General features: G+C 40.7%; 3 protein-coding genes across 3 annotated transcripts; 1 reads left to right on the forward strand and 2 right to left on the reverse strand.

Annotated features, from left to right (window-relative positions):
- Positions 1–3,944: 3,944 nt before the first annotated feature.
- On the reverse strand, positions 3,945–4,678 carry MELLADRAFT_91374 (uncharacterized protein; the record flags this gene model as incomplete). The annotated part of the gene is made up of 3 exons (XM_007414369.1): positions 3,945–4,288; positions 4,346–4,399; positions 4,465–4,678. 3 exons carry the CDS (start codon positions 4,676–4,678, stop codon positions 3,945–3,947), a joined length of 612 nt encoding a protein of 203 aa, XP_007414431.1.
- A 1,039-nt stretch (positions 4,679–5,717) lies between these two features.
- MELLADRAFT_91375 (uncharacterized protein) lies at positions 5,718–7,015 on the forward strand (the record flags this gene model as incomplete). The annotated part of the gene is made up of 5 exons (XM_007414231.1): positions 5,718–5,868; positions 5,956–6,205; positions 6,257–6,278; positions 6,384–6,800; positions 6,884–7,015. 5 exons carry the CDS (start codon positions 5,718–5,720, stop codon positions 7,013–7,015), a joined length of 972 nt encoding a protein of 323 aa, XP_007414293.1.
- Positions 7,016–7,972: 957 nt separating this feature from the next.
- On the reverse strand, positions 7,973–9,013 carry MELLADRAFT_66343 (uncharacterized protein; the record flags this gene model as incomplete). Its single annotated transcript, XM_007414368.1, has 1 exon — positions 7,973–9,013. The coding sequence occupies one exon, from the start codon at positions 9,011–9,013 to the stop codon at positions 7,973–7,975; it is 1,041 nt and encodes a 346-aa protein (XP_007414430.1).
- Between the last annotated feature and the right edge of the window lie 6,095 nt (positions 9,014–15,108).

A 15,108-nucleotide genomic window follows, 5' to 3' on the forward strand; every position in this document is an offset into this window, starting at 1 on the left:
CTGGAATTTATGGGGTCACCGCGATGGCAACGAGAAACGACCTGTGTGTACCATGTGCCATAAAGCGATTCGAGCTGGTTTCAAGCTCCCACCATCCTACCATGAACAGATGGAACTCAAAAAGAAGAAGAAATCGATCTTGGACGCCTTCCTTAGTGGACCCGTATTTTCTGTTGATTTATTGAATATGATCCTTGTGATCTGGATTGTACGGCATGCGCTCCCATGGATATGATTGCACGACCCGGCTTTGCGTGCCGCTTTCTATTCCGTCAATTGTAGTGCGGTTATTCAATCAACTGCTTGGGCCACCAAGCAGTCTGTCCAACTCCATGTGTCCTTACATCAAAAGGCCATCAATACTCTTAAGGTAAGTAGATCATTCCATCTTATATAATATGACTAACACGAGCTGATCCTGTTTCATCAAACTTATGATAGCAAAACAAAGGGAAGTTTTGTTTGATTCACGATGTTTGGACAACAAAAGGGAATTGCTATGCCTTCGTCGGGGCAACAGCAAATTATATCAGTGATGATTGGGAATATAAATCGACCCATCTCACCCTCAAGATGGTGGGATGGCGTCATTTTGGGGTTTTGCTTGCCAGACCAATTGGTCGGTTCTTAGTCCGAGATGGACTTCATAAAAAGATAAGTAATCTTTTGTTTTCTTCTTGATCTTTATATTCTTTTCACTCAATCAATTGCTTACCTATTTTTAAATCTTGATTACCTCTTAGCGCAGACAACCGACAGTGGAGGAAATAACACCACGATGGCCTCCGAACTCAAGGCAATGTTTGCAGCCGCTGATGATCCGGTACACTGGCAGAGCCGAACTCATCACGTGTGATGTTACGCTCATAAACTAAATCTTGTTGTGGGGCACGGACTCAAAGCCCTCGGTCAGAAGGTAGGTGGTTCCAAGCCATCTATACCTCATGGGATATCTCTTCCTATCCCAGGTCTGGAGATCAACGATGGCGAAGATTGTGTCGACTTTCATGATTCTGATACCAAATCCGAGGATGACCATGGATTACCTGAGCAACCGGACCGTGTCGATGATGAAGATAGTCATCAAGATGGAGAAGAGGAAGAGTACCTTTTAGATGAACATGACGTAGTTGCAGTGGCGCTTCACAAGGTCAGTCTTTGCAAACTTGTTTGGTTATTGTTTTCATGAAAACTAATATTCCATCGTGTTTGCAGGTGGACACTGTCTCAGGTCAGATTGCGAGCAGCGCCGCCCGTCGAAATGACTTCAAGACATGTGCCATTTGTTTGGGATACAAGGGGCACATGTTGAAAAGGCCTTGCAAGACATGTTGGAATAGTCACTATGAAAGTCGCAAGCTGGCATGTGAGGCACAGGAGGTGAGTTCAATCTTATATATTATATTTTCTCATTCTTTTATATATCTTGCTTTATTTTTTCTTACTCTCCATTCTCTTTCTAGGTTATCAACTCGATGATTGCGGCAGACCAAAAGGCCTATTTTTTCAAAGGTGTCACGATATTGGCTTCAGAGTGGCATGCCGTTGAGTTGGTGAACAAAGTTCTCAAGGTTTGTTCATTTCCTTTATCTCTCATTTTTTATTATTGTCAATACTAATTTCACCTCTATCATGTAGACTTTTGTTGATGCAACCGCTTGAGTAGAGGGTGATGGGCCTACTGGCTGCATCCTCTTGGCTGAATATAAGCGGGTCATTAACAAACTCAAGCAACACCAAGCCAAAGCATCCATCTTTGCAAGTCTTGATCACGCCATCGAGGTAATGATCAAGTGGCTGACCGATTACCGAGAAGAGGCTGCCAACTCTGATGCCATAGTCTTCGCCACGATACTCAACCCGCGCTTCCGAGGCAAATTCTTCAACCTTGACTATTCCGATCATGAAGTCTCATCACAGCTGATTATTGAGAACGCATTCAACTCCGTTGTGGACAAAAAGAAGATCCACGAACCAACTCCACCACCTGAGGATGACAATGAGACTGCCAATGCCGACGAATTTGATGTTTTTGGAACATCAGACAAAGGGCCAACTCTGACTTCAACTTCAGAGATCGACAAATATTTACAAGGTAAATATCCAATCGGAAGAGACCAAACTCCTCTACAATGGTGGAAGGTATGTTAATTCTTCTTCCTCATTTTCTTTCTTTCAGTCCTGACTAACATTGGATCTCATCTACAGGAACACAAAAGTCATTTCCCTATCCTAGCAGAGCTTGCCCATGATTACTTATTGATTTTGGCTACTTCATGTGCATGCAAGCGGACATTTTCAGCCGCGGACGATGTGTGTACCCCATCAAGAGGTAGTATGTTACCCAAAACTATGGAGCGCCTTGTTGGCTCCCAAGCGTGGTTGAAGGAGGGAATGGTTCCTGTTGGAGTATTTGAAGAAGCTGCCCGAGCGCTTCAAGCCCATGTTGAAGCTATGGCAAAGTCTAAGAAACCCCAATAGATACTGTTCTCTTTTACTGTTATCTTTTTCTCACTCTACAAAAACGTTTGGTTTTGGTTTTATACTTTTTTTTCCCCAACGTCTCATAACTTTTCCCGATTCTCTTTTATGTTTTAAAGACACATTATCATACATGATATGGAATACATACACAATTAAGTTTCTTGCCTTCTGACTCCAACCTGACCAATGCGCTATATATTGGACAAAAAGCAAATTCTTTGCTTCGATACTTTGTAAGTTTTTTTACCTCAAAAGTAGCAATGCCATAGGGGAGTGAGCCATAGCGCCGACTCCGCAGCGCAATGAAATTGGGTTTATTTTCATTGCGTTTTGGAGCAGTTCGGGTATTGGTCAGAGGGGTGAGACGTTACTATTGACACTAGAAGACAATCAAGATGGTGTAATTAGTTCAGAGATTGCCATTGTGCCAAGACAACACCACGGAACCCTGTATTGCTCCACTAGTAGTCGAATTGAAGGGGACAAGGAGAACGAATACTAGTGGAGTTCCCCTGTTAACAGCCGCGCTCAGAGACGACTTGTTAAACCCGACCTCAAACAAGTCCTCCGGAGAAATTTTTTTGAAATTCACCACCGCAACTTAGCCAAATCCTGCTTAAGACCCCCTACAGGTCAGCACCGCATGTAACATCGGGTTTGTACCCGATAACTGCTCATATGGGCCTGTCACCAATCGGCCTAGCTTCGGCCTTGTTCTTGCTCAGCAAACTTCTCAGCAAACTTCGCTCACACTTTCACAAAATCTCAATAAATTTCTCACATCTCACCATCAAATCATCAAGTTCAAAGAATGTATGTATAAATCGTGTTGTTGAAATGTATCTATCTAAAATGAAGTCTGTCGAAACAAAAGAAAATGTATTTGGGGGAACACGCCGCCAAGGAAAGGACATCTTATAGTTCTTAAAGAGTATCTTGAGGTTCAACAAAGAACAGCCAATTTACATAAGGGGTTTCTTTATCAAGCCAACCTCTACAGATTCTGATGGTCTACTTTGGAGTCAGACAGGCAAAAACAGATAGCAGAGTTGCACGACTTTATGTGTCGATCAAAAGTGTGGATGGAAACTTCTCAGCGTTATGTACAAGTTACAATGAAATAAGCTGTCGATCTGATTGTTTTTGTGCTGCAAAAGCAAAAATGATCTGAATGAGTTTTGAATCCAAATCAAAGATAAACAAAAACTTCGTTACGTGAAAGTGACAACCACACGGCATCTCACTTTGTCTGAAATGTGAATGGTTCTGATGAATTGCTCCTTCGATTTGTTTTTAGATCGGTTACGGATTGCATCACCGGTGGATTACATACGACTAATTTCAAGTTCAAAAGAAACACATCTTTGGAAACAACGATTTGAGGTACTAGTTTGAACAAAAAGAATTGTACCATAGATTGCTAAACTGATGTGACACAAGAATGGACAGGGGAAGCTCAATTAGATGATGTTCGATTCATTTGTGTTATCATTAACATCCCCAAGCCGCTCTTCATCCTCCTCTTTGAGAACGGCATCCCGTTTTCGCTTGTTATTCTTGCCGAACTTGTACTTGAATACAAAGCCTGGAATTGGGGTGAGCAATACCGGGTGAGTGACAAGATCTTTATTGACCAGTCGAGCTTTCTCTTCAGTGACGGCGGAATTTGGATTAGTAATCCAAATCTTGTACACAGGATCGGATGGTTCGTATTGCAACTTGAGACCTTGTTCGGCAAGGCGAGCTTCGCAATTTGACCAAGTCCAGATATCTTGAGGCTTGTTTGAAGCTTTTGTAGCTTCTCCTGAAAACAAAAGTCGTGTCAGCAACTGCACAGGCAGTAATAAAACCATGTACTTACGAATGATCTGGTTCAAGTTGGCCTTCAACTTCTCTAATTCGACCCTTGAGCCATCTGAAATAATTTGAAAATTTGACATTAATTGTGATTGAGCAGAAGATTGAGTAACAAGCACTTACTTGCTTGCTTAGGACGCGCAAGGCCTGCAACTGTCTTACCGGTCAAAAAAGCTTGCATCCTTGAAGTAGTGCTTTCACGAGTTGGAGACGAATGAATGTCATAATCCACCCAATCCCATAAGCCAGGTGTGGTCGACATATATTGAAAGCAGTGCTTAGAAAGGTGGGTTGAGACAGCTGTGATAGTGAATTGAGCCGGATGAATTCGAGACATATTGTTTGCCTAAGAGCCACGCAGTTGACCGTTAGTTGATCAGTGTCACACAAAAAGATGAAAAGAATGAATAGGAATATGTACTTACCTTCTGGATAAAGCTAGCCACAAACTCATCGCATTTGATTTTGGAATGCGCCAGGTCACGGCTTTTGGTGCGGAAGCCATTCTTGCGGGTCTCCTCATCGTTTGATCCTCGGATAATCTTAAGTAAGCCTTTGTGAGTTGGACGATTGTCGGGTATTTCATCTGGATTAACCCCATCGATGTTGTCGATGTTGTCGATATTGTCAATATTGACCTCTGCTTCAATATCACCAATATCACATGCCTCGCCAGCTTTGCGAAACTGATCTTGCTCTTCTCACAAGGACCGTCAGATTCCGCCTGGACGTCCAGGGGGGTTGATAGCCTTGCAATTGTGTCCAAAAAGTGTCTAATCTCATCTGCCTTTGTGTGTCCTAGCCTTAGCCAGTCCTTAGTCAACAATCTCATGATCAGCGAGCTTGGGTATCTTTGAGCTCTCAGCTTGGGCTGAACTTCTCATTCAACATAGATTCCGCTCAGCAAACTGGATGAGTCTATGTGGGCAACTGCACTTTGATATTTCACGCGGGAAACTGTCAACTTACCTCCATGAACCCATACGTAGTATTTAGTCTTTGTCACATGCAAGACATTTTGTCTCTCAACTTTCAAGGAGTCAAGACCTTTTTGTATGTATGTAAGCGCTCCCAATCGAGGGACTTGAAAAATACCAACTTACCCAATCAGAACAACAACACCAACAACCCCATTTGACTTTGTCCAAAAATGACATCATAACCCTTAACAGCAGCAGCTATCATGATAGCAAGCCATAGTCAGTGTTCCAGTTGAGAATGTTAAATTAGTTGGTCTTGTAAGTTATCTTTACTTTCTAATTCAAATTTTAAACAAAATGAAATGATAATTGACTGGATTTTTTTATCTTTGCTTTTTGGGTATACAAACAAAAAGGCTGTGATGAAGATACCTAATTAAACATGCAAGAGAATCTATGTTTACAGGTTCAAATCAAATTGCTTCGGGTCAACTTTTAGGTTCAGATACTTCTGGTATTTTAAATATAAGTGATGCATTTCCATTACCTTCTGGGTGTCTTATGAGAGATACAACTGAAGGAGATGAAACTAAAGGTACTAAGATGGGTAAGTGACACAAGAAAAACTCGTCATAAGAATCTAATTGAAACCTGATCAATGTTTTGGTTTTGGTTTTGGTTGGTTGGAAATTAGCTTCTAGATATGCTTCTTCAATCTTACCAAATTTATCGGCTTTAGGTGCAGATGCAAATATAGTATGGTTTTGTTGTTCTACAATCAATTCTCAGCATTTAGCTACACCTGGTTTTATTGAAACTTTCATTTCAATTCAAATCGGCTCGACTTCTACTACACCTACATCAAAATCATCTGTTAAATCAAAAGTTTTGGCTGGTAAAGAATTAGCTATCGTTTATGATTTAGCTAGTTCGGCCACGGCACGGTTAATTTAAAAGCTTATCGTCTTTCTCAAAACGTTGTTGAAGCTTATCAGAATGGAAAATCAATTCACAAAAGTAAGTACATAAGATTCAATTTGAATTTAAGAGTTGGATTGATTAATCTTGGAAGTTCGACTTGATCTGATTACTCTTGCAGATCATAAACTTACAGTCTCTAAGATCTTACAAGAAATCCCTCTAACAATTCAATCTTCAGCATTATTAACTGCATTCTCAGCCACTTTCATCTCACCTACATCAGAATCGATTCAAAGTTTGATCGTTAGTACGAACCAATGGGGAACAACTACTGAATCTAATCGATCTGAATTATTATCAAATCATTTACCTTCATTCTCTCCATTAAGTTTACCCTTTTCTCAACATTCGGATTCACCTACTTCAATGTTAGATACACTTTTAACGGTCATGAATTCAATTGAGGTTCATAATATGGCTCTTAGTACTCTTAGTTTTCAGTCTCGTCAATTGGCTAGAGATCGAGCTAAACTTGGAAGTGTAATTTTCAAAAGGAAAGCTGAGAATGAGGTTCGGGTTCAACAAGGTTTACCTCCTTTACCTCCTTCATCTGAAGAGGTAGGATTGAATTTCTCTCGCTTCGAAATCAATCTATTCTGATATGTATTAATTGAGATTCTGTTTTGTGACTTTTTTTATAGTCTGCCTTACAAGAACCAACTAGATTAGAAACCATGTGTGCTTTATCAGGTGTAGATGGAGCAGCTAAGAAGCTTTGTGAGACTGGTGGATTGGGTGGTATTAGAGCATTTGGAGCTAAAGCTGGAGTTTAAGAAAATAGTATGAACATTAAGTTGCAGTAAAGAAATTAAGAAGTACAAGGATTTTGTTTTAGATTAATGAAATTTGAATGTTTTGTAATACATCTCTTTTGAACTTATTTCAACGTGATATAAATTAGATTAGCAATTGCTATGAAATAGTGGGGGGAAATGGATTAAGATTGACATGATGTCAGGTTCATGAGGGAGTCGCGCGGAAAGCGCCAAAAAGGCGCGACCTCCATGCAGATCGACCATTTTCAAAGACTGGTTTTTGGGTCAATTATGTTCAGTGTCCCTAGCCTGACATCTTTCACCGTGTTGATTAGGTGACTCTGGTGCTAAAGGAGTTTTCAAAGTGGAGCTCTTAAAGAAGGGCCTTGATAGGCCTTGATAATTTTCTTTAAGTGCCATGTCACATCCATACTGTTTTGGATTTGCTGTGAAATTTCCGCGTCTCAGCAACCGAGACTCAGTCTTTAACCTCTCAATAGCCCTATGTTCCCTAAATTCTAGAGGAATGGCTGAACATGCAGGGGTGTTCATTGATACTTATGGTGCTAAGCCCGTGGAGCAATGCATATCTGAGCTGCTCAGATGGAACATGATTGCAATGCAGGCTGGATGCAACTGCGAGACTCTGACCCCCCTCGACGTTGAGGGGGGATCTGGCGGTCCTTGTGTCTTTTGTGTAACTCGCCCATAGTTGACGTACTAGTTCCCTCGAGACAGGATTAAGAGGACCTCCATCTATCCATAACAAGAACTTGGCTTTCAGTCCGAAGTCAGTATTAAGATTGTGAATTGAGCTGTACTCACTTTGTCGATAGATATCTGAGACTGCCTTAGATTTTATGAAATAGTCATAGTTTCTTGAAGCCCTAAAGGATGCACATTTTCCACTTCAAGAAAGAAAGATAGACGTCAGAAGTTTAATCTAACAGACTTAATAGTAGGATGAAGAGCACCTCACATCTCGTTTGAGGCCACGTCTTGTGATATTCCAAGGTGGATGCACAAGATGGCAAGGAGCTTCTCGGTCGAGTTGTGAAAATCCCTTAGAATTTGTCTCTTCTGTAATGATGGAGCCCCATGACCTCGACCGCGAGTATGCTGGTCAGCAAGCGTCCTAAGCTGCGAGGCATCCAACGCATACAATTCAGTTACAGTAAGTTCAGCTGGAAGAGAGATATTATCGGGTAGACGTTGGGCTGGTGTTAGAAACTCATCCAAGAGCGCTTTGTTGCTTTTAGCAACTTCGTCTTCACGGTTAGCATCTTTGTTAGCTTTGTTTTGTGATGAACTCTTTGATCGAGATGCAGATTTCTTTGTTTGTGAAGATTTCTTTCCTGCTGGCTGGGACACGGTAGAGATTCCTCTCGAATTGGATGTTGTTGAATTTCTCAAACCCAAAGGTTGAGATTCCAAGTGCGGAAGTAGGGAAGAGTCTATATGAATTGGTGCTGATGCCCGTTGAGGTTCCGGAACCGAGATTTGATGATTTTTGTAGATGTTTAAAGTTGAATCAAATTGATTTGGTAGGCTTTGACCTAGTTGAAGGTGAGTATGTTGATTTATACTTGCGTTTGGTAAGCTGTGAGTTTGTTGAAGCTGATTGTTTTGATTGTGTTGATTTAGACTTGGCCGATTATCGATCATTGGAGGTTGTGGAACTTGATGATCTTGAAAGAAATCATTAATTCCACGCTGAGCCTCTTGAACACGATTGATTTGATTGATATCAGCTTGAGTAGTAGGTCTTTGAAAAGGTCTATGAAATAAATCTTCATAGCTTTGTTCTGAATACCGCTGATGTTCAAGAGGGGCTTGTTGTTGTAAGGCTGCCATAAGTGATTGCTGGTCTATAATCTGACCTTGCCTTGAGTCTTCCATCTGTAAATCAAATCCGGTGAAATCCTGATGTGTTTCTTGATTACCGGCACGTAGGATTGATAATAAAGTTGGTGAGGCTTGTTGTATGCTGTTGTATGTGGTGGTGGTGGGGTGCATTACTCCAGTTTTTTAGAGCTTGGGGCGCGTCTTGTAATTCAATTGGCGCCATTCTGAGTTTTATCTCAAATTACAATTCAATTGCCGCAATTCAGACTTTTATCTCAAATTTTGATTAAAATACACAATATTGAAGAAGTTATAACGTGTGCTATACGCACACCTTTGGCCACTAATACGGGAAAAACCTTGTGCTTGGCCTTCTGTTCTGAAATATGTAAGTGAATATGATACTATGTTATCATACTATGTGATAAATATTGATTCAGTTGACATATTTCAGGTAAGAAATCATTCATCAATTTGAATGAATATTGACTATAAGACAAAGTGAGAATGTCCTCTGCTTTTACCACGTGAACTGTAGAAGTCCCGCAAGTCTTTGAGCGCCCCAACTATGTGGGGTTTAAAGACACAATAAAGGATTACCAGATCTAAAAAGAAACAATCACTCATTCAATTATTGGTATGTTGATCTGATTTGAAATTTGATGGGATGATCATAGCATTGAGTGTGGCCAGCATCTGTGTTGTGCTATTAAAGATATGCCAATGTTGATTAACAGTTATTTGATAATTTAAATTGATAATGGTATTAAAGAGTTATTCAGTGGCTGTAGCTTTGAATGATGTAACTCATGCATCTATTCAACATTGGCTACGAGTTTGAGTCTTGATGGCAAATCAACATGAGATATAAAGAGGCCATGTATATTTCCATATGTGCTGTGGATGTGATGTGGTGGTAGATTCAGAAGGACTTGATATAGGCGGATATATTTCTCTCATTTACTTCAATTGTACAAAACAATTGGAGTGGTTATTAAGAATTGTATCCTTGTGAGACAGCATGAGCACCCCGCACCCCGCACGCCGGGTACGAGAGGTGTGTAGGGGGTTATACCTTTGTGCACACATGTCATAAGGTAAATGTTAAGATGCAGTATTACAGTTTCGATAGTAGCAGAGAGAATGAGCCAATTTTTAAGTTATTTGACCCAACAATGAAAAAGTTATTGGACTTTGAATTATATGCATAGTATGAGCAAAAAATCCTGGACAGAGCAGACCAATATGGTTATGGACAGTGCCACACATGTGATAAGCTCTATATGGTAGTATTTTTAGAGAACACACATATTAGCTGACAAAATGGTCCAACTTTTAACTGTTTTGGACAAAAATTGACCAAGTTATTAAAGATCTTGTCCGTGGGGGTCAGAATGAGGAAAATGTGCTGAAAATGAGATAAAAATGCACATGTATCTTTTTTCACAATTTTCATAGAGCTGTTATGATAACATATTCTGAAAGGCCTAGAGTAAGTGGAAAAAATGAGCCATACAAGAAGGTATTTGGACAAAAACTGAAGAAGTTATTAAAAATTCACTCCATTTTACTCAAAATGTGCACATGTTGTGTGACTAGCAACGTCACTGCTTGTGTTACGCACTTGAGCAAGATGGAGTGAAATTTTTATAACTTTTTCAGTTTCTGTCCAAATTGCTTAAAAAGTGGCTCATTTTTTCCGCTCATCCTAGGGCTGTCTGAATATATTATCAAATCAGCTCTACGCCATGCTCAACAAAAGTTATAACTACATATGTCTCTACCAATTTGCACATTTTCCCTATTCTGACCCCTATGGATCAGATCTTCAATATCTTTGTCACTTTTTGTCCAAAGTGCTTAAAAGCTACACCATTTTGTCCGCTAATATGTGGGCTTTTTGAAAATACTACCATGTTTACCTTATGGTGTGTGTGGCCTCCTCCTTAACCATGGATCTGTTTCCTTGTCCACCACAATTCCTTCATACTACACATATAATTCACTTCTCAATAAGTTTGTCTTTTGTGGTTGAAATAGCTTAAAAAGTCGCTCATTCTCTTCACTTCTATAAGGACTTTTATAATATATAATTATAATAATTATATGATATGTGTGGTAGAAGATATAACCCTACACACCCTTCCTGCCAAGCGCAATGGGGTGCTCTGAATGGAATTTGAACATATCAATCAATGAAATACTTGAATCAAGTTTATACCATAATTTGATAAACCTTAGAGTCTCATTAAATATGTTTTCAATATTGGTACTTCTAAATCCAGGACTTAGGGTTGTAGTACCTACATATGGGCTTCAGCATGCACCCAGATCAGCTGTATCCATCTTGAAAATGGATGTGAGACCTCGGCTGCAGAGCTATCAGCTAAGCTACAGTCATATTGAGCTTTGTTTCAAGACCTGATAGCTTAACAACTTGGCAGTGCCTGATAATGTTCAAGTAGGTATATTTGGCTCACTTTGATTTTCACATACGATGAAGGCAAAGATGTTACAGCCGGTAAAGGAATTTGTGGCAGTTTCCAGCCCAAAGAGTCACCGAGGGATATTGTCCAAAAGGGTTAAATCTCGAAAAAATCATCTTTTTTAATATTAGCTTCCGTTTTAACCGTGAGTGAGCTGTCACAGGAACCTCTCTACCTCTTTTGACGTCTCCTGACTTGGCGCTTCCATGGAAGCACCGATTTGACGTTCGGGTTCAAAGAAAGCACATGCTGCTGCAACATTGGCCGGGTAGAAGATTCATTACCTCCGCTTTCCCCCTCTCCCCCTTTTTCCATCATCCCCTACTTTTCATCAGCGCAAATATCTCGATTCCTCTCTTGGTATATCGATTTCTCTATTTTACGTCCTGGTAAGTTTTCCAATTACGATTTCAACCTTGGTCTACACCTACTCACTTCACTCCCATTTCTCCCGTCTTTCTATGCAGATGCCTACCATCCACAGCCCCGAGGTGAAGATGATGGTGGTTCACATGATTATTCGAGGAATGCGCTTTCGTGAGATCATGGACTCGCTCGGAATTCAACTTTCCCTCACGTCGGTCCGGCGTTGGTATAATTTGTACCTGACAACACGAGCAGTAGTGACGAATCCGTCGGATCATATGCAGCGAGGAGGTCCAACCTCGCTTGGGCCTGCTGAACGTCAATTTCTGACCGAATCACTGGATGTTGATCCAACCCTCTACCTCAACGAGCTTAAAGCAAAAATCCTGGACACTTTTGGAATCCGAGTCTCAAATATGACTCTCTCAAAAGACTTACGTAATAGATTAGCCTGGACCAGGAAGAAGGCCCGTACCATACATCCAAATCAATCAATGGCAGCCCGAGGTGCCTACATAGAGTCTGTTCATGATATCAACCGTAGATGTCTAGTTTTCACTGGTATGTTTTTTTCTTTCTTGTTCATCTTGATTTCATTGTTTCTGACCTTCACTTTTGGTCACTCAGATGAAAGTGAAATCACCAAGCGTTGATTGTATCGAGAATATGCCCATGCACCTATCGGACAGCGGACCAATCGGCTCCAGAGGCCTACAAGAGCCACTCGTTGGTCGGTCTTGCCTGCAATCTCCTTGGATGGAGTGATCGCATGCAAGATTCAGGCTGGTGGCTACTCAAGGATCGACTTTGAGGATTTTCTTGAAAATCATCTTGTGAGTTGTATCATCTTGTCCTTTTTTCATCCCTCGCTTTCATGATACTAACATGGTATTCATATCAATGCAGTTACCAGTTATGAATCCCTATCCAGCCCGGAATAGTGTGTTGGTAATGGACAACGCACCTATCCATCACAATGGACGGGTGGCTGAGCTTTGTGAGGCTCGGGGGGTTCGGCTGCTTTATCTTCCTGCTTACAGCCCTGATCTCAACCCGATAGAGAAAGCATTCTTGGTTTTGAAGGCCCGCTTAAGAAGATCCCAAGTACTTCAAAATGCTTTGAATCAAAACGAGGAAATGGCCGCTATTTGGGAGACCTGTATGAATCTGTTGACTGAAGATCTTTCGGAAGGTCTTTTTCAAGGTTTTGGTTATTTGTAAGACTCTGAGTGATCTGTTTATCGGTTCTCATGCTGAGTACCACGTTTGAGATGGTTAAGCTCTTGCAAAATGTATTTTTTGTAAGAGCTCGCATTTCAATTGTTATTGATTCCTACTTTGTCTTTGATTGCAATTGTCATCGATTTCTACTTCTACTCTCTGATCTACAAATTCATTTTCAAGGATGGATCTGGTTCTTGTTTCCTTTTCTTTTTTGTTGGTTTTTGTGTTTTGTTTGGAAATCCATTTGTCCTTGGATTGGCTCGTAATAGCCTGGATATGATCTCAATCAGACTACCTAAAGAGTGTAATCATGTAAGAAATGCTTGCATGAGCCGTTTAGTGATCATAGTGATCAATGCCCTTCCTTTGAGAAGATTCTTTAATACAAGTTTACAGCCAACTTTCTTGTGGAGGGTGTTAATAATACTTACCAGTATACCTTTAACACGGTTATGGTGTAGTAGTATACACTCATGACTAACCCGCTTTTGGTGAGGTGAGATTAATCTTATTATTATTCATCTTGACAATGAAATATTCTCACTTCAGGTATTCAAATTTTTCACATTGGACTGATGGCTCTTGGGTATGCAGAGTAGCGCGCAAACAGATAAATTTTTCATTATGGGGAGATACCAAATTCAGAAGAAAAAAATTTGGTGAGAAACAATTTATAGGGGGTAACAAGATAACTTGAGCAATTACAAGATGATGAGAATCCTAGTCAAAAAGAACTACCAATTTGATCTTTAACAAACTCCTTGCCAAAAGATAAGAAAATGGGAAAATGTAATTTCTGTCGATCACAAAGTTTGGAGATAACTTGAGCAATTACAAGATGATGAGAACGCTAGTCAAAAAGAACTACCTATTTGATCTGTAACGAACTCCTTGCCAAAAGATAAGAAAAAGGGAAAAGGTAATCTCTGTTGATAACAAAGTTCGGAGAAAGAAACTTCAGTAATGGTGAACAAAAAGGTGGTAATGAATTGCAAAAAAGACATACAATTTTTATTCGACTTGCGTGACTGACGAGCTTGGGCTGCCGCAAGTAGACGCTCAGCTACTTCGCGCTTGACACCTCTAAAAGTCAAAGTCCCTTCGGTCATTTGAAGGGACGGTATAAGATCGGACCATGTCTGAACGCCGGCTTCAGCCAGCCCGAATCGGGTGACGAGATCTTCCGGCGGTACCCCAGAGGTGAAGAGGAAGTTCTCAAGTGCAGCTTCATGAGAGGCCATCACCTCTTCACCAATACCATCAGACGTATCGGAATCTTGATCATCTAATATGATCGTATTGCCAAAGCATCGGCCTTTCACTGAACATATGGGAATACATTATGAGAGATAAATAACAATGAAGATAGATCGCAAGGGGGGGAAAGAAAACTCACCATATTGAGTTCTGGGCAAATTGGGCTTATCGTCCAACATAGGCAGGATGTTGGAAGTTCCGGCCACATTTGGCGTGGCTTGAGACTTGGACCGAACTAGATTTGCAGTTCAAATTTGGAAGAAAAGATCACTTAGATTCTAAATTACGTCAAGGAAAATGAAATCGAAAATCAAAACTCACTATTCTCCTTGTTTGAGACAGAGTATCTCATATTGGCTTGACATTTGGGTTCAGAATCAGAAATGATTTGTTTGTCAGGTTCAGAGGAGGATATGACTAGGCACTTGGCCTTGCCACGAGAGGGAGAAGGACTCGTGGTTTCCTTGGTATCCTTTGCAAAGAATGAGCGACTCGACCTGGCAGCTCTACAAGCACCTAGACGCAATTGGACACGGTCACGAACGCTCAATGACCGATGAAACACACGAGATTTGGCCATCTCAGCGCGATATTCTCTAGTGTCAGGTGCCATATACACCGTAGCCAACTTGGCCTCCTAAACATTTCCCATAAAAAAAAGAGTATTGGCCGTTGTCAAAGTTGAAAAGCATAAGGATTGAAACTTACGATTGCTTTTGCCCATTCGAAGGCACAACGGAGTGTAAGACGGTATTGATAATTGGGGTCCCAGGGTGCTACAAGTACGACACCATCGCCTCCGTTTGCCTGCTGATTGTGCTGATCTAAAATTGCAGCGGTGGTTTCATGTAATTTGACCCGCTTTTCGGATGCCTGTGGGAATACACATTAGAGATTGAAATAGGGAATACATATTAAAGATTGAAATGATAA

This window comes from Melampsora larici-populina, assembly GCF_000204055.1.
Source record: "Melampsora larici-populina 98AG31 unplaced genomic scaffold MELLAscaffold_42, whole genome shotgun sequence".
NCBI classification, from domain to species: Eukaryota; Fungi; Basidiomycota; class Pucciniomycetes; order Pucciniales; family Melampsoraceae; genus Melampsora; species Melampsora laricis-populina.